This window comes from Rhizopus delemar, genomic scaffold (assembly GCF_000149305.1).
Source record: "Rhizopus delemar RA 99-880 supercont3.1 genomic scaffold, whole genome shotgun sequence".
Lineage (NCBI taxonomy): Eukaryota > Fungi > Mucoromycota > Mucoromycetes > Mucorales > Rhizopodaceae > Rhizopus > Rhizopus delemar.
The window spans coordinates 1008434-1030622 of NW_027137827.1; the positions used below are offsets into that span (position 1 = coordinate 1008434).

Below are 22189 nucleotides of genomic sequence, written 5' to 3' on the forward strand. Positions count from 1 at the left end.
AGCTAACGAATAAATAAATATAACGGCATATGTTGTTTTTATAATTTTTTTTATAACTAATAGACTGAAACTAAATTCCAAAAAAAAGAGAATCTTTAATTGTTTTTTTATGAAAATCGCATTATAGTAGAGAAGACAGTGTTATTGTTTGTACAACCATATTCTGCATAAACTTTACTTGTGATTTAAAGACCTCTCATTTTCTATCGTTTTTATTAATAAAGTGTAATAACATACGAATAAAGGGTTCATTTTTGTATCAAGTCGACTTTCAATATAGATTTTTTTTCCTTCCTTTTTTTTTCTATAAAGCAATATTTTTAATTTGTTTGATAAAAAAAAAAGGAGTATATTACACCTGCTTCCATGTGTAACTTAGACTACAAAAATATTAACCTATCCCTATCATTCCAGACAAATAGACAAAAAATTATTATTTGTGCATCTTTTGATTTTGATTTTGACTATTATTCAACTTTACCTTTGTAAGGCACAATAGCAGTAGTTTGGGGGAAAAGAAATAATGTAGCTACTTAATACCGTTTATTGTATTGTGTGTTTTTAGAATCATTCATGCAAAGCTGTTGTTTTTGTGTTACTATTTGAAATATGAAGTAAAATTCTTATACATGAGATGTAAGTAAGCAAAGCATCCATTTTTGTCAAGGAAGGCTTGAATACACTATTCTAATTCTGACAAGTAGATCTTTATCCATCAATTACGATAGTTGATGCGATTTTAGGAATTTAATTAACTCAACTGCTGGTAACTTATTGAAACCTACAAAATATATTATGGAAAACATGCATGAATCATCAGTTGATTTCATATCAAAATAAAGTGAACAACAAAGAAAAGTTGGAAGTTTTATAATTATTATTGTACTTGGAAACATATGATTTTTTATTAAAAGTACTACGTTGGCATATTATTATGATAACCAAATTAAACTTGTTTGGGTCAAGTAACCGATTTTACTTTAGGAATTATTGCTTTCTTTACAAGATTAACATATCAAACATCATTGTAAGCATAATTGGTTATTGGAATATGATATGAATAATTAGCGCTCTAAACATACAACTTAAGATTATCGAGTTTTGTAATATGTGTGTACTTGCACATCTGGTATGGAAAAAGGTATAAAAGAGTTTTTACAAAGCCCTGAGCTTCAATTAAGAAGGCGTAAAGATACGTATTCATAAATGAATTATTTAACCAATAAAATAGGCCATTAAAGATTCGTCTTGTATGGTGTTTGGAAAGTTTATCAGTCTTGAAGTAGTAGAGATACTTGTACACAGACTGTTTTAAAATAGTTATAAATAAAATTGGTAGCCATAGTAAGTATTGACAAAAGGTATATTATTGTATCAAGTAGACAAAGCGCTAGTTATTATCACAGAAATACCCTGTGTATCTGGACAATTTAGAGTATAAATTGATAATTTCCTAGTGATCTCATAAGTAGCAGACGATAATAATAGAGATACAAACAATATGTTGAATGGCGCCTACTAAATAATAGAATCCTTTAAAAAAGTTATCAAGCTAACTAAAAAGAATCAATGATAAAGAATGACTATTATTTTAGGATTGAAATCCATAAGAGAATATGAAATGAAGACGCACGAAAGAATTTGTTCACAATATAGAAACATAAATCAAACACAATAGACTAGAGCGAGACAATGAAAATGGACAAACCTTTACGGTATGCAACAAAATCGTCGTAAATAATGAACTATTAGAAGTTGCTTCATGGTAAATAAATATTATTGTTGAATTTTTTTTTTTTCTATTTTTATTATGGATCCAGACATTTTGAATTCAATTACACCATCATCAATAGAGTCTCCTGTGATTAGAACCAATAATAATAGACCAGAAAGACAAAGAACATTGTCAATTGGACCATCATTAAACAGTAATGCCAACTTTTATGACATTCCTGCTGTAAACTGAACAAGAGAAATACTTATCGAGATAACTAACAGTCAATATTAGAGTGATGCTTTTAATGACCTTCTAGAAAGATATGTTCCACCTGAAGATAGGCCACAACGAGACATAAACTCAGATAAATCCAAAAGTCCAGAAGTTATGATGGTAAAAAAAAAAAGTAGACAAGTTCAATTTATAACTTTAAAGCTAAATGTGCATAGATGAACAACATGTGGAGATCGGTTGCAAAATATGCAAGACAGCAAATAATACAATCAGATGGCTCACAAGTGAAGCATATTCTTCAGGTAAAGGAAAAGAAAAGAATAAGAGCTATAAACTTAAAACTATATTTTCATAGCTGTGGCATATGAGACTATTAGCATTGACTAAACTAGGTTTATACCAATTAGCTACAGCTGAATTTGAAAAATTAGGAGATTTGGATAGACTCGAACTCAAGGATCCAGCGACAAATGAATCATTGGTGCCCTTTTCCCTCTGGATTCTCTGGGCTCGATTACCCTCTTATTTAAAATACCCACGTTTGACCCTTGAAAGATTAGCCATGTTGGCAGCAAGATGCAAAAAGCACAAAACAGACCCTATCTGGGCACACCGTGAAATTCAAACCTATCTTGTGTTGGTAACACATTGGATTGCCATTGAAGATTATTCTGCTGCTGCATCCACTATGGAACTGATCCTGAGTAAATCACCCGATCAGGTTGATATCTTATCTGGTTTAGGTAGACTTTATTTACAGATGGGTGATATCGATTCGGCCAATCGAATGTTTGAACGAATGAGAGAGTTTATGAAGGAAGAGGATGAGACAGTCAAGATCAATAAAGCTTTTACGTTAATGTCAAAGGGAGAGTGGCATCAAGCAAGAGATTTGCTACAGCAAGTATATGAATCAAACAATGAGAACTTGTTGGTCATGAATAATTTGGCTGCGTGTGAAGTCTACTTGGGCAATTCAATTAAAGTAAATCAGACAATATTTGTTTGCATGCAAAACAAAAAGAAGACTGACAATATAGCATAGGCAATTGAGATACTAGAAACGCTGACGATAAAGAACCCAACTTCAGCAGGAACATGCGAAGTTGCACTTATGAATTTATGTACTTTATATGGATTAAGATATGAAGATTCAACTGAAAAGAAAGTAGAAGTGATGAAGCAAGTAGCCAGGTGGGCTGGCGATTCATTTCAACCTGAATGTCTTAAGCTTCAATAAACGATGCATTTTGATTTAGTTCCCTTTTCAATTCCACAATGTTCTTCTATTCGCTTTTTTACATGAGACCAGAAACTTTCAAATAGCTTCCTATCTTTTCCCTTTGTCCAACTTATCTGTAAATTACATTCATTTTCACTATCTTCCATCCATTCTAGTACAAACGTAAACAAATCTTCTCTTTTTTCTTCTTCATGAATGATCTTTTGTCTCTTTTGTCTTCTTGCTGCTCGGGACCAAGTATTTCTCCTTACAGTCGAAGTAATAGTTTCATCATCTTGTTTCTTTTCATAATCAATCTCTAAATCCTTCAATATACATTCCATTTGATCAATTACAAATTGAGGCGACTTGGGCAAGTTAACCACAAACTGACATTTGGGGTGGTATTCTTCTAGGCTGTAAGTCTTAAAAGCTCTTTCTGAATAAAAGGACCAAGCAATGACCCATCTTGTTGTCTTGCCTTGTGTCAATTCTGTCACAAGATAGTTTGTGATTTTGGCCTGCTTTATCAATCGAACAAGAGGCCCAATTGATTTTTTCATACCAAGCATGCTCGTATACCACCTAATTCGAGTGCCTAAACGCACACTTTCATTGATCATCTTGCTAATAAATCCATATTCCCCACCCGTTGTAATCATTTCGTTGGATGATCCTGTGCAGACAGCGTACGGCTCCAGCTCTTTATTGGACATTCCTTCCTCAAGCGCTTCTTTGGATTCATAAAATGGTGGGTTGCACATACAAAAGTCAAATGTTTCCTTTTCATCGTCCAGTGGAAAGATCTTGTCTGGGTCCTTATTATACATCAGCTGAATTCGATCTTCTAAATGGTTCCTTTCAATATTCTTTTTGGCATAATCCATCGAGCGAGTATCAATTTCGGTACCTAGGAAAGACCAGTGTGGGTGGCAGGCACAAGCTAATAAAGGATAAATGCATGAGGCACCAACACCACTAATGAAAATTAAAAATCATTTCTTTTCTTCTATGCGTGCTTTCTTACATATCAATTCCTTTCGCTTTAGTTGTCGTTTCCATTGTCTCGCTTAATAAGTCTTCTAACCAAAGTATATAGTTTAGTCTGTTCGGTATTGCAGGACACAATCTGTCAAGAGGAAAGTCAATTTCAATATTAAAATCCTTTTTCATTAAACATCTGCATAATTCTCTGTTTTTCTAAAATGAGTTTCTGTTTTTTAGTATTAATGTATCCCTTACTTTACAGCATTGGGATCTTTAAAATTAATAAAACTTCTTCCATTTAAGCCTTCTTTAACACTATATAATGATTTGTTTTAGTTGTAGATCTCAAGAAAAGCAGTAAAAATTACAAGGTTTTGAACGAATCAAAAGTTGTTGCTAACTGTTTGAAATCTGGTTCAACATTATAAATGTTTCTAGGATGCATGATTGTGTTTAAAAAGAGCGAAAAAAGTGTTTTTTTATTTATTTTATTTTATGGAGCAAGAAATATTTTTATTTGAAAAGAATGAATTTAACCAAGAAGTTAATCAGATTAGAAAAGATGCCAAGCATATGTAAAATATATAACATCTACAATAAAGAAAAAAAAGCTGATTCATTAAAAAAAGCTATAATCGTCTAAAATCTATCATTGAAGACGCCTCATTTGTAATGACCGTAGCAGATCTCTTTCCTACTCTTGCTCTTGTTGGTAAGATCAAGAAAGCTTTAAGAGAAGATATAAATTAATAGAAAGAAAAAAAAAATAGCAAATGAAAGATGCGGCTCGTGGTATATTAATCAAACTAAAGTATACATAATAACCAAGAAAAAACAATAGAAAGATTTCACATTCTTTTTTTTTTTTTTTTTTTTTTTTTTTTTTTTTATAGAAAAAAGCCTATTCAGCCTACTTTAAATCAACCGATGGACACATGCACATTTGGGACTTTAGTATTAGAAGGAATAATTTACATTTGATACCTTTAATATCTCAGCATCACGGTTGTATCATTGTCGACTCTACACGTAAAGGAAAACGTATCCCTGATGCCTTATCTAAAACGATTCCAATCTGGTGCTGCACAATCAATCGAGCTGTGCATCGTATAAGACCTCGCGAAGCTTGGGATATTGACTTTCACTCATTGCCTTCTGTTGTATCACCATCTGAGCATGCACAAATCGAGTCAAAGATAGAGTTACTCACAGACAAACTAATGCAGTCAGGGATTGATTTGATTTCAGTTTCAGACCAATTGAAGAAACCATTGAGACCAATTTGGTATACGCCCCAATCTTCTCATGCTGCAGATTTTGAAGAGTCGCCATTTTGGCCAGTGATTTGTTTAAGTGCCTCCGAGGCAGTTGAAAACGGATATCAGTCAAGACCAGGGTATCTTTATGTACAAGGATCTGGTGATGATCAAGAGGCTTGGAGTTTTGTAAATAGAGGCCAATAGGTGTGAATCTATTATTGACTTTTGTTCTCTATTAGGGATTAACGCCTACTTTGTTTTGGAATCATCAAGAATACATTTTATCAAACAAAACTGACTGTGAGGAAAGAGTCAAGGAACTTGTAAAAGAAATTGGTTCAGATCAAAACAACAATCATTCCTTTGCCTTTATAGATCCTACAACAATAGCAATTGGTGGTAGTGTATCTTCTCTTTTTGATGTTATTATCAACTGTTCATTAGAACAAAAGTTGGTATCTGATTCAATAGACTATTTACACTTGCCTATCCCTGAAGGTAAAAAGGGACAGCAAGCATTTTTAGCTAGCATATCAAAAGCAATTGATTTTGTTCGTCAACCATTGCTGGACAAAAAGAAGATATTAATCTTTTGCGATACAGGAAAGGATCATTCGGTGGGTATTGCATTATCTATTTTGGTGAAGTATTTTGATCTGAACGGTCAGTTACAAGTAAAGGATAATTCTCGAGGTAAAAGACAAAACCGATACTTTATATGGGGAATGCTTACTTGTCAAAATAGTGGATAAAAAAGTCATACAACATCAGTTAGTTCGTATCATTTCAAGTTGGGAAAAGGTAAACATGAGATTCAGTGAAGCTAAAGTAATTTAACGCGCCTTTTTAGGCTTCACCTTCTAGAACAACATTAAAAAAGGTGAATATGTATTTCATGAGTCATTCAGTGTCATGATCCATTTCATCTTTGCAAATAAATAAAAGAGGCCATTCCTCTACACTTAAATCGTTTATTGAGGAAGTCATTTTTATTTAAAAAAACACACACATACATATTTATTGAGGCTCTTCAACAGTTGCTGTAGATGGTGGATTGCGTAAATACTGCCAGTGGTAATATTGCATTCTATGCACTTCTTGGGTATTTTCTGACGTACTAATGTAATCCCTGAATTCTGCATGCTGTAATAAATCCAAAAAATAAAGAGCATGTGGATATCTATACAAGTAGAGCTGTCAATATAACTCCCTTTTGTACTAGATTTCCTCATTTTATTTTTACACGACAAATTTTGCATATTCTGGTTGCTTCCAATACTGCAAATACTTTAAGTAATTCAAGAATGCTGGATCTCTAAAATATTGTTGCTGAGCAAGATCTAAATTACAGTTGCTTTTAACTTTTTTTTTTTATGCAAGTCGAATCCCTTATTTACTATTTAAGTACCAAGGATTGGATAAACATTGTATAAATTCAAGTTCAATTTGGAATCTCTTCTTTTCTTCTTCTGAATCCATAATAAAAAAAAAAAAAAAAAAAAAAAAAATTAAGGGCGCTTATTCAATTTTTATTTTTATTTTTTTGTTCAGATTCGAATATAACTTTGTTCTCTTTTCTGTACAGAGCAGCAAGCACTACATGTCTGCATGTCTGGTAGGCTGTTTACCTTGACTTGTTTACCAAAATAAAGTTGCGCCAGTTCAATAATAAAATCAGAATCTTGTATAGGATCCAATCCTAGCTCTACCATGTCCTTTGGGTGAATTGCAATTATATCATCATCGTTTTCACTTTCAGAGATAATATCTTGTAAAGTTAGTAACAAAAAGTACGTCAAATTTTGAAAGAAGCTACATTTACTTATTAATAAGTGCTACTACATATAATAATGAAACTTACTTGATCAATATGTTATTGATAGGCTGATACTTTTGTTGAAAGTAATTAGAGCTTATACCCAAATCACTAGATACTCTTGCTGCCACTACTTCACATATCTCATTTGGATCTATTTCCATTGCATCCTCATTATCGGTATATCCGCTTCTCCTTGAGGATGAATGACTAGAATGGGCAGAAAGTGAATGTGATGACTTGCGAGCAAACATATCTTTCCAATGCTCCTCACCCATCTCACGTCTAGTTTCGTCTTCTTCTTCATAAAGCCAATAGTAGAAGCTAGTAATGAACGAAGAAGAACTTGTTTTAATTGGCATTGGATTAAAATCACCATTGGATAATGATAAGAGATCCAATAAAATATAGTATCTTTTGGTATCCGCTGCGTTAGCTGCAGCTGGTACCGAATGGGTGTTTGATTTGATTAAAAGTCGTTTGTTTGGTGCCTCTCCTATACTGGTAGTAGTGGGTATCTGGGAATAATAAGGAGAGGAATGCGTTGAAGAAAAGATCAAGGCGATATCATATAAATTAGACTTGATTTGAAATATAGTATCCGGTGTACCTAAATGCAAAAAAAGAAAAGAAAAAAGAAATAATAAATATATATATACTATAGTAATAAAAAGTTACTTTTTCTTTACATGCTACAAAACTATTTTGGCTTTTCTCGAGTTCAGAAATATCATTAACCCCAACAATGAATTTGGGTATTATTGGTTTAATTGCTTTATATTTATCCGGAGTATGACCCATTAAATGCGTGCAATAAACTATATTTAACAGATTACATACTTGCTTACACGACAAATTTTATTATTACCATAGCCAGAAGAGTTCCCTATTTTAGGATCATCCATAAACATGATTCGCTTTTTTAATATTGAGGCCTTCCACAACACAAATATGTTATCACCTAATAATTCCAAAAGATCCAAGAAATCACTAGGTTTAATCAATTCCTGTTGATTGATCGCTGCTGACATGTTGTGGATCAAATTATAGTTTACACTATGTTCAGTTGCATATAATAAACTCTTGTCATTTAACCATGACGTGCGTGCAGATTTTACTTGATTTTCGCAATATTTATATTGGTTGTAATAGTTCATTAAGTTTTCATATCGCTCGGGTTCTATTTCTTCAACCATATGTTGACTAGTAATCAGGTTAATTATATGTTATTTTTTTATATTGGTTGTTTACTTTATTTCTTTTATTAAATAATCTTTATGTTTCCAAACTTCTCCGCAATCGCCTGTCTGTCTTGTTGGCTTAACTAATATACCAATAGCCTTCATATAAGCACCTCTCGATGTATCCACTGGCATATTTTTAAATACACTTATTCCATAATATTTGTCTTGTCGAGAAAAATACCTAAGAAATATAGTATTATTATCATTTGGATGTATCCATTATTTTCATACAGTATGTCGCTATCAACATTATGAAGTCCACTACATATAGCTTGATATTCAACTCCTTCAAGATTAAAGTCTATGTATAGAAATAAGTATCGAGAATATTATTATTATGTTCTTGTACCAGCAGGATACTGCCATTCAATAATATTTCCTTTGTGAACGTCAAATTGAACAACAAATACAGCAACTATATTATTACTAATTTTTACATGTCAGTAAATCACAAGTAATACTTTCATCAGTCTTACAGTTCCGTTAATTTATTTTGTTTCGACATTAGAGTTGGTGACAAAGACTTCGAAAAAAAGGCAAAACTTACTCTCCAAAACAACTATTTAAAATTCCGGAGTGTACGATGTAATACAGAAACGGAAAGCCCGGTAAGCACTGACAAGATAGGGAAATATGATTCATGTAATTGAACCCTCAATTAATCAAAGCGAGAAAGAAAACCTTTGGGATCAAATAAGCCAAAATTAATATCAACTACTCCATGATTGTTTTGTTTTTCTTTGTTATATATGTTTGGTTGGTACTGTGTTTAATTTAATCTGATATCAATGTTCTAATAATTAACCTTTATAAATAATTGATTTTAAGTAAAAGATACTTACCAAAAGAACGGTTTATGAAATAAATACACCCAAGAACTCCTCCACCTACTAATTCGCCACCTATCTCATCCAACTTCAATCAACCTTGACTTCGTCACCGTACCGCAAGCTTCTTGGAGACCCAAAAGTTTATTGAACTGCCTGACGATTTGTGCAACCTTCTAAACAAATAGTAGCAACTTTACTGACCTACAGTGAATTAAATCATCAAGCATTTGCTATCTTTGTTAGAAAGATTATCTATAGAGAACACATTCTTTTCTATTATGTTGTTGCATTTTTAGCAGACAGTAACTATAAAGCTCATTCTTTTATATAAATTATATCTCAAACAATGCGCCTTTTTTTTTAAAAAAAAAAAAAGATAACTAAAACAGTTTTTTACTTGGTAAGAAAATGTTTTACATAATATTTCCATTGCTAGATTTTAACATATCCGAATTGTAGCCTACAGGTTATCAATATGCTGACAACAAATGTTTTAATCAAGCATTTTCTACTTTGGTTTTTTCCCCCATAGCTCATAGATGTCTTTTGCCTCTGTTCATATAGGGCTAGTTTTAAATCCAAACATCTCCGCATGTGCTCAGGTAGGTTCAAGTCAAGCAAACGATTGGGTCAAAGTAGCACCTGGTAATTTATCTCGTCTTTGTAATAAATCACTTCTACTCTTGCAGTGTGCCTGGGTCATTATCGTGCCAAAAAGTGAAACCACCATTTTCTAATTATTAGTGATCAAGAACGTTGTCAAGTTCAGTTTCGAAATGATTAGATACCGGAAATAAGTAGTTGAAACTTTCTACCAGAACCCGCTAATAACTTACCTTCTGCTGATTTTGAAGCTATTATTCATACAGATGCATCAGATATGCTTTTATTATCTACTACAAACGCTACTCTATCTTGTTTTATTTTTGAGACGTTATTATACTTCCTTTTGATCCAAATACTTAGCAGAGATTTATGCCTCTGGTTGTTAATTATCAGTTAAAAAAACAAATCATTTGTACTTTTATATAATAAATAACTCTAATGACAACAAACTGGCTTGCAGAACAAACCCTCGTGTCTAGGCTTTCTATTCGGTTCACTACTGCTTGAAATCTCACTTGCGGAAGCAACCATGGTATGTAAATACACCAGTAAATTTTCATATATGCTCCAGCTTACCGAGTATCTTGTCAGCAGTAGCCTTAAAGTAATTTGTTTATTTTTTAATTATCACAAATATCGCAAAAGTGAAGCAAATCAAAAACAAATTTCCATACTCAAATTTCCATTAAAATAAAAAGTTCCATTTCTCCAATAAATGAACATGCGATTTGTTCAATGAAATTGGATACCATTCAGGAATACTAATTTGAGTCATTTAATAAGTTTAAAAACAAATCAATCCATCAGCAACACTATTTTATCTAAACAGAGAACATTACCACCTCATCGGAGCTTGAAGCGGAAGCAACAGGGATTGGAACAAATATGTCTTTCGATCCTGCAGTTGCCGGAAAGGAAGGTGATGAGGCGGTTGCCTGCTCTATTGCTTTTGGTTAGGTTTCTTCGATAATCTTTCTCTTCTAAAAAAAATACAAAAAATCAGAGAAAATGACCAAAAGGTCTGAAAAGATAGGACTTAGAAAATTTTATTATATATTAAATTTGAAAATAAAGCGCGTCGTGAAAGAGCCTTTGCCTTCCACTCCGGCAGCTGTGAGATTGGCATCGAGAACACTATATACAGTTGTACAATAAAAGTGACAACCACTGTTCATTTCGGAGTGACCATAAACTCAGGCTGCTGATGCTGTAAGCGGAATTAAGGTAGATCGATAGCCAATCAAACAAACCTCCTATTTTATGTAGCACCTTTTGGGCGAATGTTTTCCCTCTCCCTTCTTTTTTTTTTTTTTTTTTTTTTTCTTCATTTGTTATTTTCAATACTAATGACAGCAACATCTATACTTTCCGAGCGTCAAAAAGATGAGCTGTAAGAACTAATTTTATAACGCAAAATACAAGCAAAACTAACATCAGTAATAGCCATAAAGCTATTTTAGACTATTTGAGTACTTCTGGTTTTGAGGAAGCTTTTAAAGCTTTGAAGAACGAAACTGAGAATGATGACTTTGTGCCTGACCCTAAGCAAAAGTATGCCGGACTTTTAGAAAAGAAGTGGACTTCTGTTATCCGTTTACAAAAAAAGGTACATATAAAGATGAGAAAGAAAAAAACTAAAATAAGGGTGTATAGATTATGGAATTAGAAACAAAGGCAACTCAGATGCAAGAAGAACTTAATAATGCACCTACGCGTAAGCCAACCAGCTCTGTTGATTGGATTCCTAGAGGTCCTGAGAGATATACTCTTGTTGGTCATCGTAGTCCTATCACACGCGTTTGCTTTCATCCTGTTTATCAAATGCTGGCATCTGCTTCTGAAGATACAACGATCAAGTTATGGGATTATGAAACAGGTGAATATGAAAGAACGCTAAAGGGACATACAAAGGCTGTTCAAGATATAGCATTTGATGGAAAAGGCAATCATTTAAGTAAGTTATGAAGTATAATTTTTTTTATACTTATCGTTCTGTAGTTTCATGTTCAGCAGATTTGACCATCAAAGTATGGGATACGAACAATGATTACAAATGTATTAGAACCTTGTATGGCCATGACCATAATATCTCTTCAGTAACTATGATTCCCTCTACTGATATCATAGCTTCTTCGTCACGTGATAAGACGATTAAATTATGGGAAATGTCAACAGGGTAACTATAACAACCAAAATAAATATTAGCATAAACTTATCTTATTTGATTAGATACTGTACAAGGACATTAGTTGGTCACCTTGATTGGGTTAGAAAAGTATTTCCTTCTGAAGATGGAAAGTGGTTAGCAAGTTGTTCTAATGATCAAGTAAGTACACATTAATATAATAATAACAGTAACTGAATTTAATAACAGACTGCTCGTGTATGGGATATTCAAAAAGGAGAGAGTAGAATGGAATTTAGAGGACATGAACATGTAGTTGAATGTGTTATATTCTTACCCACTATTTCTTATCCTTTCTTAACTGAATGGTTAGATGTAAGTTCTACTAATAATGTAGCTCACACGGAAACTAACGAAAAAGTAGATCAAGATAAACAACAGTAATAAGGATCAAGCAGTAGCAGGTCAATACATTATTACTGGTTCTAGAGACAAAACCATTAAATTATGGGATGTTTCGTCTGGTCAATTATTAAGTACTTTGGTAGGTAAATGCTGTTTATTGATACTAGGTAACTAATATATCATAGGTGGGTCATGATAATTGGGTAAGAGGGTTAGTTGTTCATCCAAATGGCAAGTATCTTGTTAGCGTATCAGATGATAAGACAATGAAGATATGGGATTTAAAGATGGGTCGATGCGTAAAGACAATTGAAGCCCATTCTCACTTTACCACTTGTGTTTCTTATTGTACAACTTCGCCCATTGTAGCAACAGGAAGTGTTGATCAATCATTAAAGATTTGGCAATGCCGATAGAAAATAGTTATTCCCTCAATTATGATTACTATATTATGTGTATACCCAATAAAATGTCTTTATTTTATAATTTGATAGCTGTCCAAGTTGCACATTCATATACATACTTTAACATGCCATCTGGGTTAGTAGTATAAGTAGTTGAAACCATTGATTCTTTCTATAAAAAGTATTATTACAAGTTTTATAGTCTGTATTCCAAATTTACCTTTATTTCAAATCCTATCTTCTTTGCTACTTCTTTTACTTGTTCAAGGCTCAACTCTATTGAAGTATCACCAGAAGCAGAATCTTCAAAATGATATAATAAAGGACCAATATTAATCCATTTACCATTTGGTTTCAACGCTTTATGAATAATTTCTAAGTACTCTAATATATTCTTTGCTGTATCAATAAAGAAACAAGTAACAACAACATCCCAAGCACCAGAGTTACTTTCTTGACCATAAACTTCAACAAAATCACCGGCTACCATTGAGAAATCCACAGTTGAAGGTAATTGTGCAGGTAATATATCGGGGATTTTAATAGGTGTTAGTTGGTTTTTGTCTGATTTAATGTTTGAATAAGAGTGAATGAAAGGATAAATGTCATATTCATTCACTTTGGTGACTCTATTCAAAATAAAATGCGATGCAAATAGCTAACAGGGAGTTAGATACATAAATATAAGTATTATTGATTAACTAATTTACCATATAATACGAGAATTCATTTCCTTGACAGCTAAATCCTATATTAGTATGGTTTCTTTCATTGTGAGCCCATTAATAATAAAGCTTATTGGTTATTTATTTTCATTTGCTTACCTTCTTTTGCTATATCAAATGCCAATCGACCTAATCCTGCACCAGGTACGAGAACACGAACATCTCCTCTTTTTTCAATAGGAACATCTCGGTAGATCTCGTTCAATTCACGAATAAGTGGCTCATAAGTCAGCTTACGTTCACTTTCACCCTGTTATTATCATAAGCACAGGCATATAATGACTAAGTTACTTGTTACCTCTTTTGCCCAATCCCTAACAAATTGTTTCAAAGTAGTCTTTACTTTATCCATATCCATGGGTGAAACAGGTGGTCTATTACTATTCTTCATATCTGAATATAACTGTTAAAAGTGAATTAATACACTAGCAATATAAAACACTGATATATACTTTTTGTTGTGAGTGTTCCATGATGCTTGGGTCCAAAAACATGTTAGCGCTCTTAACAATATCACGGATAAATATCATATTTTGCTCAATACATTCGTCTACTCTATTAACTTTTTCAAGAAAGTCAGGAATTAGCTTTTTATGGTGTTCTGGAAGTGTTAAATAGTCGCGTCTTCTTCTGTGGTTGTGATTCAGCGAGAACCGTTTATAATAAGCAAAAGCTGTAATAACTTTAATCAAGTAAACTTGTTCAGACTTTGCAGGGTCCTCTTCATCCGTATTGTGATAGTGTACATCCGACATATTATTTGATAAGAGAAAAAAAAATACGCTCCATTCCCTCCAAAATAGTAACAAAGCGAACAAGCCACTGCATGCAAAAAAGGGAGAATTTTCGTAATGCAAACAAGCGAGTGCGAATTTGCATGGTAATAGTCCGCTTTCTTTTATTATAGCTTTTTACTCACTCAAGTTAAAAACCATCTTCATTGTTGATATACATTATAAACAAGAAATAACAAAATATGAAAGAATAATAAGTTAGTTTTATTAGTCTAATAAATAATATACCTATCCATCATATTTTTTATTTTACAGTGGCTCCATCTTCAGTTGGAAGTGGTGGTCGGATTTTAGAAAAGCGTTCATTGCTTTTTTCAGAGTACTTTGATCCAAAAAACAAAAAAATTGACTTTTTTGTTAGTCGTGTATTTGGTCGGACATAATGTATGTATAATAATATAGTTATGTAAGGCGTTTATTTCGACAGTTGTCAAATTGATTTACAAGATATTGAACAAGGTTATGAAGAAGATGGATATTCTGCTATAGGCACCGCTTCACTAGCATCAATAGTTCTCTTCGTATCATTCAACTTGCTTCTTTTGATCTTCCTCCTAACTATAGCCCAGGATTTCTCAATAGTTTAGCTTTGGTAAATAAGGAAGAAGATACACCGGTGCATATTCTCTTTTTATAATTATGGGATTGATTATAAAAGGAACGCAAATTGAAGCGTTGTCTGTGACAATAAGAAACTCTTGCATTTCACGAAACTCATTCATGATGTCCATAGTGCCGTTAATGAATTGCATATAATGACCAGATGTAGTATCTTTAGGAACAAATTCTATCATCGAATGATTTTCTTTTTGTAGCTCCTACAATTTTTTCTCTTTTTGAGGTTTCCTGGCTCTCTCATGCTTATGTTAACTGCACCAGAAGCAGAGATGACCTCAATCACAATTTGAAAATTAGTTTTTGTTGAAAATTTCTCATTAATAACTGCTTTATCACAATTGAATCAGCCTCTACTGTGATGCATATTTAATATCAAATCTGGAATCGCCAAAGAGCACACATATTTCCACGAAACTCACATCTTTTTTCGTCCATTCTTCAACTCATGTAGTGTGAGCCTGAAGGGTTTCCTCACAATTACTTACGCTAACATAACAGCTTACAGTTTCGAGGCTGAAATTACATCATAAATTCTGCTACTCTTGGTTTTTTATCAAATTATCTGCGATATTTTACGATTTTTAAATGAAAATAAAATAAAATTTAAAAGATTAATGAGATCAAACATGGTAGGTAATTTTATATTAAAGGTAAGGATGTAATCCAAAACAAAATTAAACTAAAAAGAACAAATTAATTCTACTGCAAATACTGTTTAATTTATATACGATCTTGAGAACCTGAGGAGTATATTGATTCACACTCTATAATTGATTCGCTAGTAATAGCCACTTTATCTCTAAGTACAGAGTATGATAGTATAAATAGGTGTTTCGTATTCTGAGTTAGTAAAGACAATGTTATGTCCTCATGATTGTATGAGTTTGTGTTCTGCTTAAACCTGTTTCTCCCTATCAAAAGGGAATATTTTGGTTTCTACTCGTCTGTGCGTTGATGATGCTCTCTCTTTTTTTTTTTTTTCTTAATTTAAAGCAGACTATTCACACCTTTTTTGTTTGAAATAACAGAAGCAATGACAATGATTGACCTGCTACTGCTGTACTATTACATTATATTGAACACCCAAGAACTGCTATAGCATAGCATGTCTTTGGCTTTGTTACTAATCATTTCATATCATTTGCTTCGTATATTTAGTGCTAAATTTAGATACAAGGCATTCAGTACGACAATTCCCACTGTATTGTTGTAGAATGGCACGATACTAAATAATATGTCTATTACTACAAAAAATAAGAAGTTATGATCAAATCAAGATATGAACACGATAAAAATGAAAAAAAAGCTAAAAAGACGGTATCAATAGGTAGCTTTTGTCGGCTTGGGTAACTTGGGCGGCTTTGGTGGTGGGATCCAAAGACCTGTATACCAAGATGGCTTCTTGTGGTAATTCATCTTATTCATTATTCCTTTTTTCCCCAAACTACCGTTATATAAATGGAGGGATGAGTTATCATCATACATTTAATGGATAATCCTTCGTACTCTTGGCTGTCATTTTTGGTTCTGCTCGCAACTACCGAAACTGAAAAGCGCTTCTGTTTGTTTAAAATATACTTTTCAAAGCCAGGAATTTGAACTAACTTCGCTGGTATCACCATTATGAAGCTTTATAATTTCATTTAACTGCAGTTTTCCAGTAGCGATAAGTTTTTCCTTGTCGTAATAAAGTTTAGCTACACATGCCTTCCCAAATTCAACATTGCCAAGATCGTTGAGTACTTCAGAACTGTACCCATATTCACCGCAATATCAACGGAAGCATATTTGAATACGGCTGTAACAGCAGGATCATAAAGGCCCCCATTCGCCGTTTTAATAGGTTCAAAAAAACGATTATCACGCTTTTCTAACAGTTCAACCTCTTCTATCGCAGCAAGCTCATACCGAAAGTTCTCACTCATTACTGAGTTGTTGTCCCAGTTTATAGAAACATCTCCCTCTGGTACTTCTGGTGACAGAAAAGAAGATAGTGATGTAAGCTTGCTTGTGCTCGATAAAAGATAGGATAACATCCTTGTATAAAAAAACTTGGTAAACCGTTGTTATTCGAGTAGCTGTTTTGAAGCCAATTAGCGGAATTTCTAATAATGAAGGGACGCGTTAGATTGTGTTAAAAAAGCTATTTATACTACGTTTAAATAATCTATATCTACAAAAGTAATTATCATTTAGATCCAAGTAAATTTATAGATTCGAAAGAGCTGGAATGAAAGAGCAAGAATAGAAGTACCTGAAAAAGCCAAATTTTCAGGTTTATTTAAAAAGTTATTGTCAACATTATTGTGGGAATAAAGTTTAGATTGTGTTATCAAACCAGGAATATGGTTCGTAAAAGCGTTTTCTAGAATGTCAATGTTATCGTATGCATATTCTTCTCATGCTTTAATTATTTAATAACAAAATATAATATTCAAAGATACTACTTTTTATAAATTAAACATTTGTTTTGTACGAAAAGCGAGCTTTTATTATTAGAGTTCTAGAGTGTATATAAAATTAAAGGAAATATGTATTAAATATAGTAATATAATATATAATCAATATAGTATAGATAGCATGAATTAAATAATATGATGATAATTACTATATATTAATCTACACCATTGGCTACGCACATAATAATGTATCTTCCCTCTCTAATGATCAGAACTGAACCCTATTGAGAAATCCTGGGCTATAGTTAGGAGGAAGATCAAAAGAAGCAAGTTGAATGATACGAAGAGAACTATTGATGCTAGTGAAGCGGTGCCTATAGCAGAATATCCATCTTCTTCATAACCTTGTTCAATATCTTGTAAATCAATTTGACAACTGTCGAAATAAACGCCTTACATAACTATATTATTATACATACATTATGTCCGACCAAATACACGACTAACAAAAAAGTCAATTTTTTTTTGTTTCTTCCCAATCTATTTTCAAACATGTGAGCAAATACATTTCAAAAGCTTGACTAATTGATGGCGAGACCACTATACATGTCTCCAAGTTTAATCAAATTTACGAAAAGATCTGATCATTTAAAATATGTATTTCCATATTTGGTTTGTGTGACTGTGGAAAACTTTTTTTTTCTCTCGCATTAATTTCGCCCCTGCCAAAACCTTTTTTTCCCTTCTTTTGTCTGTATCTTTCAACATGAGCAGCCGAGTTTTATTAAGAAAGCTTTTTTCTCAACGCTTTGTGAACAAGAGAGTTCTCAACTCACTACCTACTGCTGTTCGCATGTCAAATACTACTAGAGGTTTAACTCAACCAAAGATTATCAATTTATCTTCACTCAATACAAAGAAGGTATGTATGCGTATACGTCCCTTTATATGGCCTTATTCTAATATACAAGTAGATGTATAGTACTACCTCTGCTTCTATCTCTGGTTTAGAAGCCTCTCAAGTAAAATACATGTCATTTTAATACATTTATGTATATTTTTCCAACATTTTTGGATAGGTTGAAGTAGTTCATAAAAGCAACTTAGCAGTTCGTGAGGTTGTATTAAATCGTCCTAAGAAATTGAATGCTTTAAACCTTCCTATGGTTCGCAGTATTACACCTCAACTACAAGTAAATAACAAAATGTGTGATACAAACATTGTTAATTCGTATCCTTTTTTGTCATAGGCCTGGGAAAAATCAGATTTAGCCAAGATCATTATTCTTAAGCATTCTGGCGGTAAAGGCTTTTGTGCTGGTGGTGATGTTAAAAGTAAAAACAAAATCAAATATTCCCGAGAAACATGGGATATTCATTCTTTTTATGCGTAGCTGTTGTTGATTTAGCTGAAGCAAAGGATTCAAATGCTGCAAAATTCTTTGAAGAAGAATATCAATTAGATCATCTTATTGCCACCTTAGATACACCTTATGTTTCAATTATGGATGGTATCACTAGTAAGTTTATTCCTTTTTTAATGTGTATCTATAGGTTACTTATGATAGTCATTAGTGGGTGGTGGTGTTGGATTATCAGTCCATGCTCCTTTCCGTATTGCCACTGAAAACACTTTATTTGCCATGCCAGAAACAGCCATTGGCTTTTTACCTGAAGTAGGAGGATCCTTCTTCTTACCTCGCTTAGATGGTCAATTGGGTGTTTACCTTGGTTTGACGGGTAAACGATTAAAGGGTGTTGATACCTTATATGCTGGAATTGCTACGCATTATGTTCCCTCTTCTCGTCTCGGTGATCTCGAGGCCCGTTTAGCTGAATTAGAAAACCCAACACACGATATGATCAACCAAGCTATCGAGGAATTCTCTGCAGAATTAGACAATGAACCTACCTTCTCCTTGAATGGATCCATTCGTCAATCAATTGATCGATGCTTTAAGTATGACACAGTTGCTGAGATTGTCAAGGCTATTGAAAAGGAAGAGGAAAGCGAATGGAAAGAAGAGACCTTAAAATTACTCTCTTCCATGTCCCCTACCTCCCTCAAGGTCACTTTACAACAAATACGTAATGGTAGTGCCTTAAGCTTGGCTCAGTGTTTCAAGATGGAATATCACTTAGTCCAAAAATTCCTTCAAGGACACGACTTCAAGGAAGGTGTCTATGCCACGTTGGTTTCCCGATCCAAGGCTAAGTGGCAACCTAGTGAATTAAGTCAAGTAGATGACCGTCAAATCAAGCAAGACTATTTTGATTCCCCTTCTCCTCTTCGCTTAGAACTCTTGAACAAGCGTGATTTCAAAAAGTATCCTCATCGTAAGTACATGCTCCCTTCTGAAGAAGACATTATGCGTGTTGTGACAGGTGAAGCACCTGATGTTGGCAACTATGCCTTAAACCGTCAGCAAGTCATTGATTATTTACTTCGTGAACGTCAAGGAAAGCAAGGTGTAAAGCAAAAAGTATCAGAGGTTTTGGACAGAAAGACAATAGAAAACAAGAAAGATTCAGATAAGAGCTTAAAATGGGTCTATGAAGTCTAGAGAAAGAGAATAAACCTCTTTATTATTTTTGTACAATGATTTCTTGAACCATGCTTAATACATCTTTTCCTTCATAACCCAGTAATTTGGCTGCCCCGATTAATTCATTTAGACTTTTCATAAATAGTGGACGGTCAAGTCCTTCTGTTGGTTCATATTGAGTCTCTAAACGAGAAAGGGTTGCTTTAGGTAGAGGATGTAGTAAAATCGGCCGGCGATTACCCAAGCTTTGCTGAGGAAGTGTTTTTTCTAAAATGTGTGTCAATTCAGACAACGCAGCTGTATGAGGATCCATTGGATGAAGAGAGCTATTGGGTTGGTCTTGCTCTATTTCTTGTTTATCTACTATTATACGACCTTCATCAGGAGCAGGTGTAAGTGTTCCTGGATCTTTGCTCCATCTTGTATAATATTCATCTTCAGAATCTTCAGAATTTTCAAAATCTTCCTCGTCCTTTACCCTACTACGGAAAGTAGTTCTATTCTCAGCAGCAAACTCATCATCAGAACAAGACCAATCTCCCCAGTAATCTTCTGGTGCCTCTCTGATCATACTCTGTTTTTTTTTTTTTTTCGTTAGTTTACCTTTTTTTTTTTTTTTTTTTTTTTCTCCTTACATCGGGTGTTTCTACAGAAAACATTTGATGTCTTTTCTCTTGAGTCAAAAACACTCGTTCAGCCTCTCTTGTTGTATTTGACCAATTCTCACATATATCAACCCACTCTTTTCCCGCAAGTTCCTTTAAATTGTAATATTTTATATCGGATATATCTGTCTTTCCGTCCTCTAAAATCAAGTCAACTACAAAATGATGCGCCCCTTCATTGGCGTATTCAATCATAGCATGTAGTGTATCAGCATCCATACGTTTGTAATAAACATGCTTTTTAAGAAATTCTTCCTTAGACCCAAGTTCTTTAATAGCCTCAACTGAACGATCTTTTTGCCATTGATACCAGCCTTCACCCACAAATTGAGCTCGCTGACACAAGTGATGAGAGGCGATGAGTAAAAGTTCAGCTTGTTGGTTATTCTGAATCGTATCAAGTGCAGTGTAAGCTATTGAGCGAACAATATTTTCATTGATTGCTTCCATTCTTAAATCTATAAAAAAGGGAAAAAATAATGAAAAAGTAAAATATGCTTTGTATTTGTATGCATACGGAAGGGTGCGTGTGAGAAAATCAAGCTCCTGAATTTTTATGCGGTTACATCGGCATTTGAAAATGGTTGTGCAAAAAATCATTTATGCGGGGTAAAGCAAAACTGACAACAATAAGAGATGGGGAATCAAATACACATGAACGATAGTAAATCATCTGCAGTCAATGCTTAGTATTAGAAATATTATTTAATTAAGTAACAGGAATAATTAATGTACTGTCGTGCTTGAATTCTTTTTTTATTTTTGCATTCTGTGCTAATCCTATCTTTTTGTTGTACTAGGATAAATCATTAGGCTCATTAAGCCAATTGACTGTTTCTCTGTCCTTCAACACTTGAAACGTTTTGAAATTAAGGCATATACTTGTGTACAGTCGAACTATTTTATAAAAACCATATTTGTTCATTATGTGGTGTTAGTTGCTTCCCTTTCAACAAACTGAAAAGAATTAATATACCAAAAATGAAATTCCGGGGTTTTTTTTATAAGCAAAGCCTACGTTTTACTATCAATCCATAGTATATGCAGAAGGCTCTTATTTAGATTCAATTTACCAGACTTTTTTGAAACTTTCTTTTGACTGAAGGATTAAAGGAAACTCTTGTAATCTTATCTAATTTAACAGTTCATTCATTTAACTGCATACATGACTTAATATCTACATATAAATCGATACATTTTATGTAGTATCTATTTTATATATGATGCTTCTTTTTTGATACGTAAGTATGAAAGAATAACTAAAGCACTTTTTTTTTTTTTTTTTTTTTTTCATTTAACTAACGTATTTTAGGGATTTTGAAATGAGATGAAGCAATAGACATTTGGGTAATAAAGGTAGCATCAAGAAGATTATATTTATATTGATCTATTCGCATTACCTAGTTGGGATATTAATACAACAACAACAAAAAAATTCGTGGGAATTGGCAATATTTTTAATTGAAATTCCAGTGATGAATACGTAACTCAAAAACCGATAAACTATCCTTCAGAAAGTGCTCTGATGGCAGGTAAGTAAATAAAATATAAGACTTTGTTATATAATTTCCCTAAAAGATATACTTGTATTAA

General features: G+C 33.1%; 9 protein-coding genes across 9 annotated transcripts; 4 read left to right on the forward strand and 5 right to left on the reverse strand.

Annotated features, from left to right (window-relative positions):
- Positions 1 to 2166: 2166 nt before the first annotated feature.
- Positions 2167 to 3191, forward strand: RO3G_00406 (uncharacterized protein; the record flags this gene model as incomplete). Its single annotated transcript, XM_067654997.1, has 3 exons — positions 2167 to 2253; positions 2307 to 2936; positions 2997 to 3191. 3 exons carry the CDS (start codon positions 2167 to 2169, stop codon positions 3189 to 3191), a joined length of 912 nt encoding a protein of 303 aa, XP_067511098.1.
- Positions 3192 to 3303: 112 nt separating this feature from the next.
- Positions 3304 to 4605, reverse strand: RO3G_00407 (uncharacterized protein; the record flags this gene model as incomplete). The annotated part of the gene is made up of 5 exons (XM_067654998.1): positions 3304 to 3345; positions 3446 to 4151; positions 4201 to 4302; positions 4416 to 4475; positions 4529 to 4605. 5 exons carry the CDS (start codon positions 4603 to 4605, stop codon positions 3304 to 3306), a joined length of 987 nt encoding a protein of 328 aa, XP_067511099.1.
- Positions 4606 to 4832: 227 nt separating this feature from the next.
- Positions 4833 to 6335, forward strand: RO3G_00408 (initiator tRNA phosphoribosyl transferase; the record flags this gene model as incomplete). Its single annotated transcript, XM_067654999.1, has 6 exons — positions 4833 to 4872; positions 5061 to 5605; positions 5659 to 5917; positions 6023 to 6112; positions 6165 to 6220; positions 6270 to 6335. 6 exons carry the CDS (start codon positions 4833 to 4835, stop codon positions 6333 to 6335), a joined length of 1056 nt encoding a protein of 351 aa, XP_067511100.1.
- Positions 6336 to 6819: 484 nt separating this feature from the next.
- RO3G_00409 (uncharacterized protein) lies at positions 6820 to 8611 on the reverse strand (the record flags this gene model as incomplete). Its single annotated transcript, XM_067655000.1, has 6 exons — positions 6820 to 6888; positions 7048 to 7231; positions 7281 to 7845; positions 7925 to 8053; positions 8104 to 8291; positions 8487 to 8611. 6 exons carry the CDS (start codon positions 8609 to 8611, stop codon positions 6820 to 6822), a joined length of 1260 nt encoding a protein of 419 aa, XP_067511101.1.
- A 1311-nt stretch (positions 8612 to 9922) lies between these two features.
- RO3G_00410 (uncharacterized protein) lies at positions 9923 to 10690 on the reverse strand (the record flags this gene model as incomplete). The annotated part of the gene is made up of 4 exons (XM_067655001.1): positions 9923 to 10042; positions 10146 to 10163; positions 10492 to 10513; positions 10665 to 10690. The coding sequence occupies 4 exons, from the start codon at positions 10688 to 10690 to the stop codon at positions 9923 to 9925; spliced, it is 186 nt and encodes a 61-aa protein (XP_067511102.1).
- A 571-nt stretch (positions 10691 to 11261) lies between these two features.
- RO3G_00411 (uncharacterized protein) lies at positions 11262 to 12544 on the forward strand (the record flags this gene model as incomplete). The annotated part of the gene is made up of 7 exons (XM_067655002.1): positions 11262 to 11305; positions 11359 to 11521; positions 11569 to 11869; positions 11914 to 12091; positions 12145 to 12241; positions 12290 to 12415; positions 12530 to 12544. 7 exons carry the CDS (start codon positions 11262 to 11264, stop codon positions 12542 to 12544), a joined length of 924 nt encoding a protein of 307 aa, XP_067511103.1.
- A 381-nt stretch (positions 12545 to 12925) lies between these two features.
- Positions 12926 to 14329, reverse strand: RO3G_00412 (uncharacterized protein; the record flags this gene model as incomplete). Its single annotated transcript, XM_067655003.1, has 6 exons — positions 12926 to 13021; positions 13070 to 13478; positions 13570 to 13597; positions 13674 to 13824; positions 13873 to 13977; positions 14027 to 14329. 6 exons carry the CDS (start codon positions 14327 to 14329, stop codon positions 12926 to 12928), a joined length of 1092 nt encoding a protein of 363 aa, XP_067511104.1.
- Positions 14330 to 18151: 3822 nt separating this feature from the next.
- RO3G_00413 (uncharacterized protein) lies at positions 18152 to 19949 on the forward strand (the record flags this gene model as incomplete). The annotated part of the gene is made up of 6 exons (XM_067655004.1): positions 18152 to 18307; positions 18360 to 18407; positions 18465 to 18578; positions 18636 to 18720; positions 18780 to 18905; positions 18961 to 19949. 6 exons carry the CDS (start codon positions 18152 to 18154, stop codon positions 19947 to 19949), a joined length of 1518 nt encoding a protein of 505 aa, XP_067511105.1.
- Positions 19950 to 20386: 437 nt separating this feature from the next.
- On the reverse strand, positions 20387 to 21046 carry RO3G_00414 (uncharacterized protein; the record flags this gene model as incomplete). Its single annotated transcript, XM_067655005.1, has 2 exons — positions 20387 to 20410; positions 20567 to 21046. The coding sequence occupies 2 exons, from the start codon at positions 21044 to 21046 to the stop codon at positions 20387 to 20389; spliced, it is 504 nt and encodes a 167-aa protein (XP_067511106.1).
- Between the last annotated feature and the right edge of the window lie 1143 nt (positions 21047 to 22189).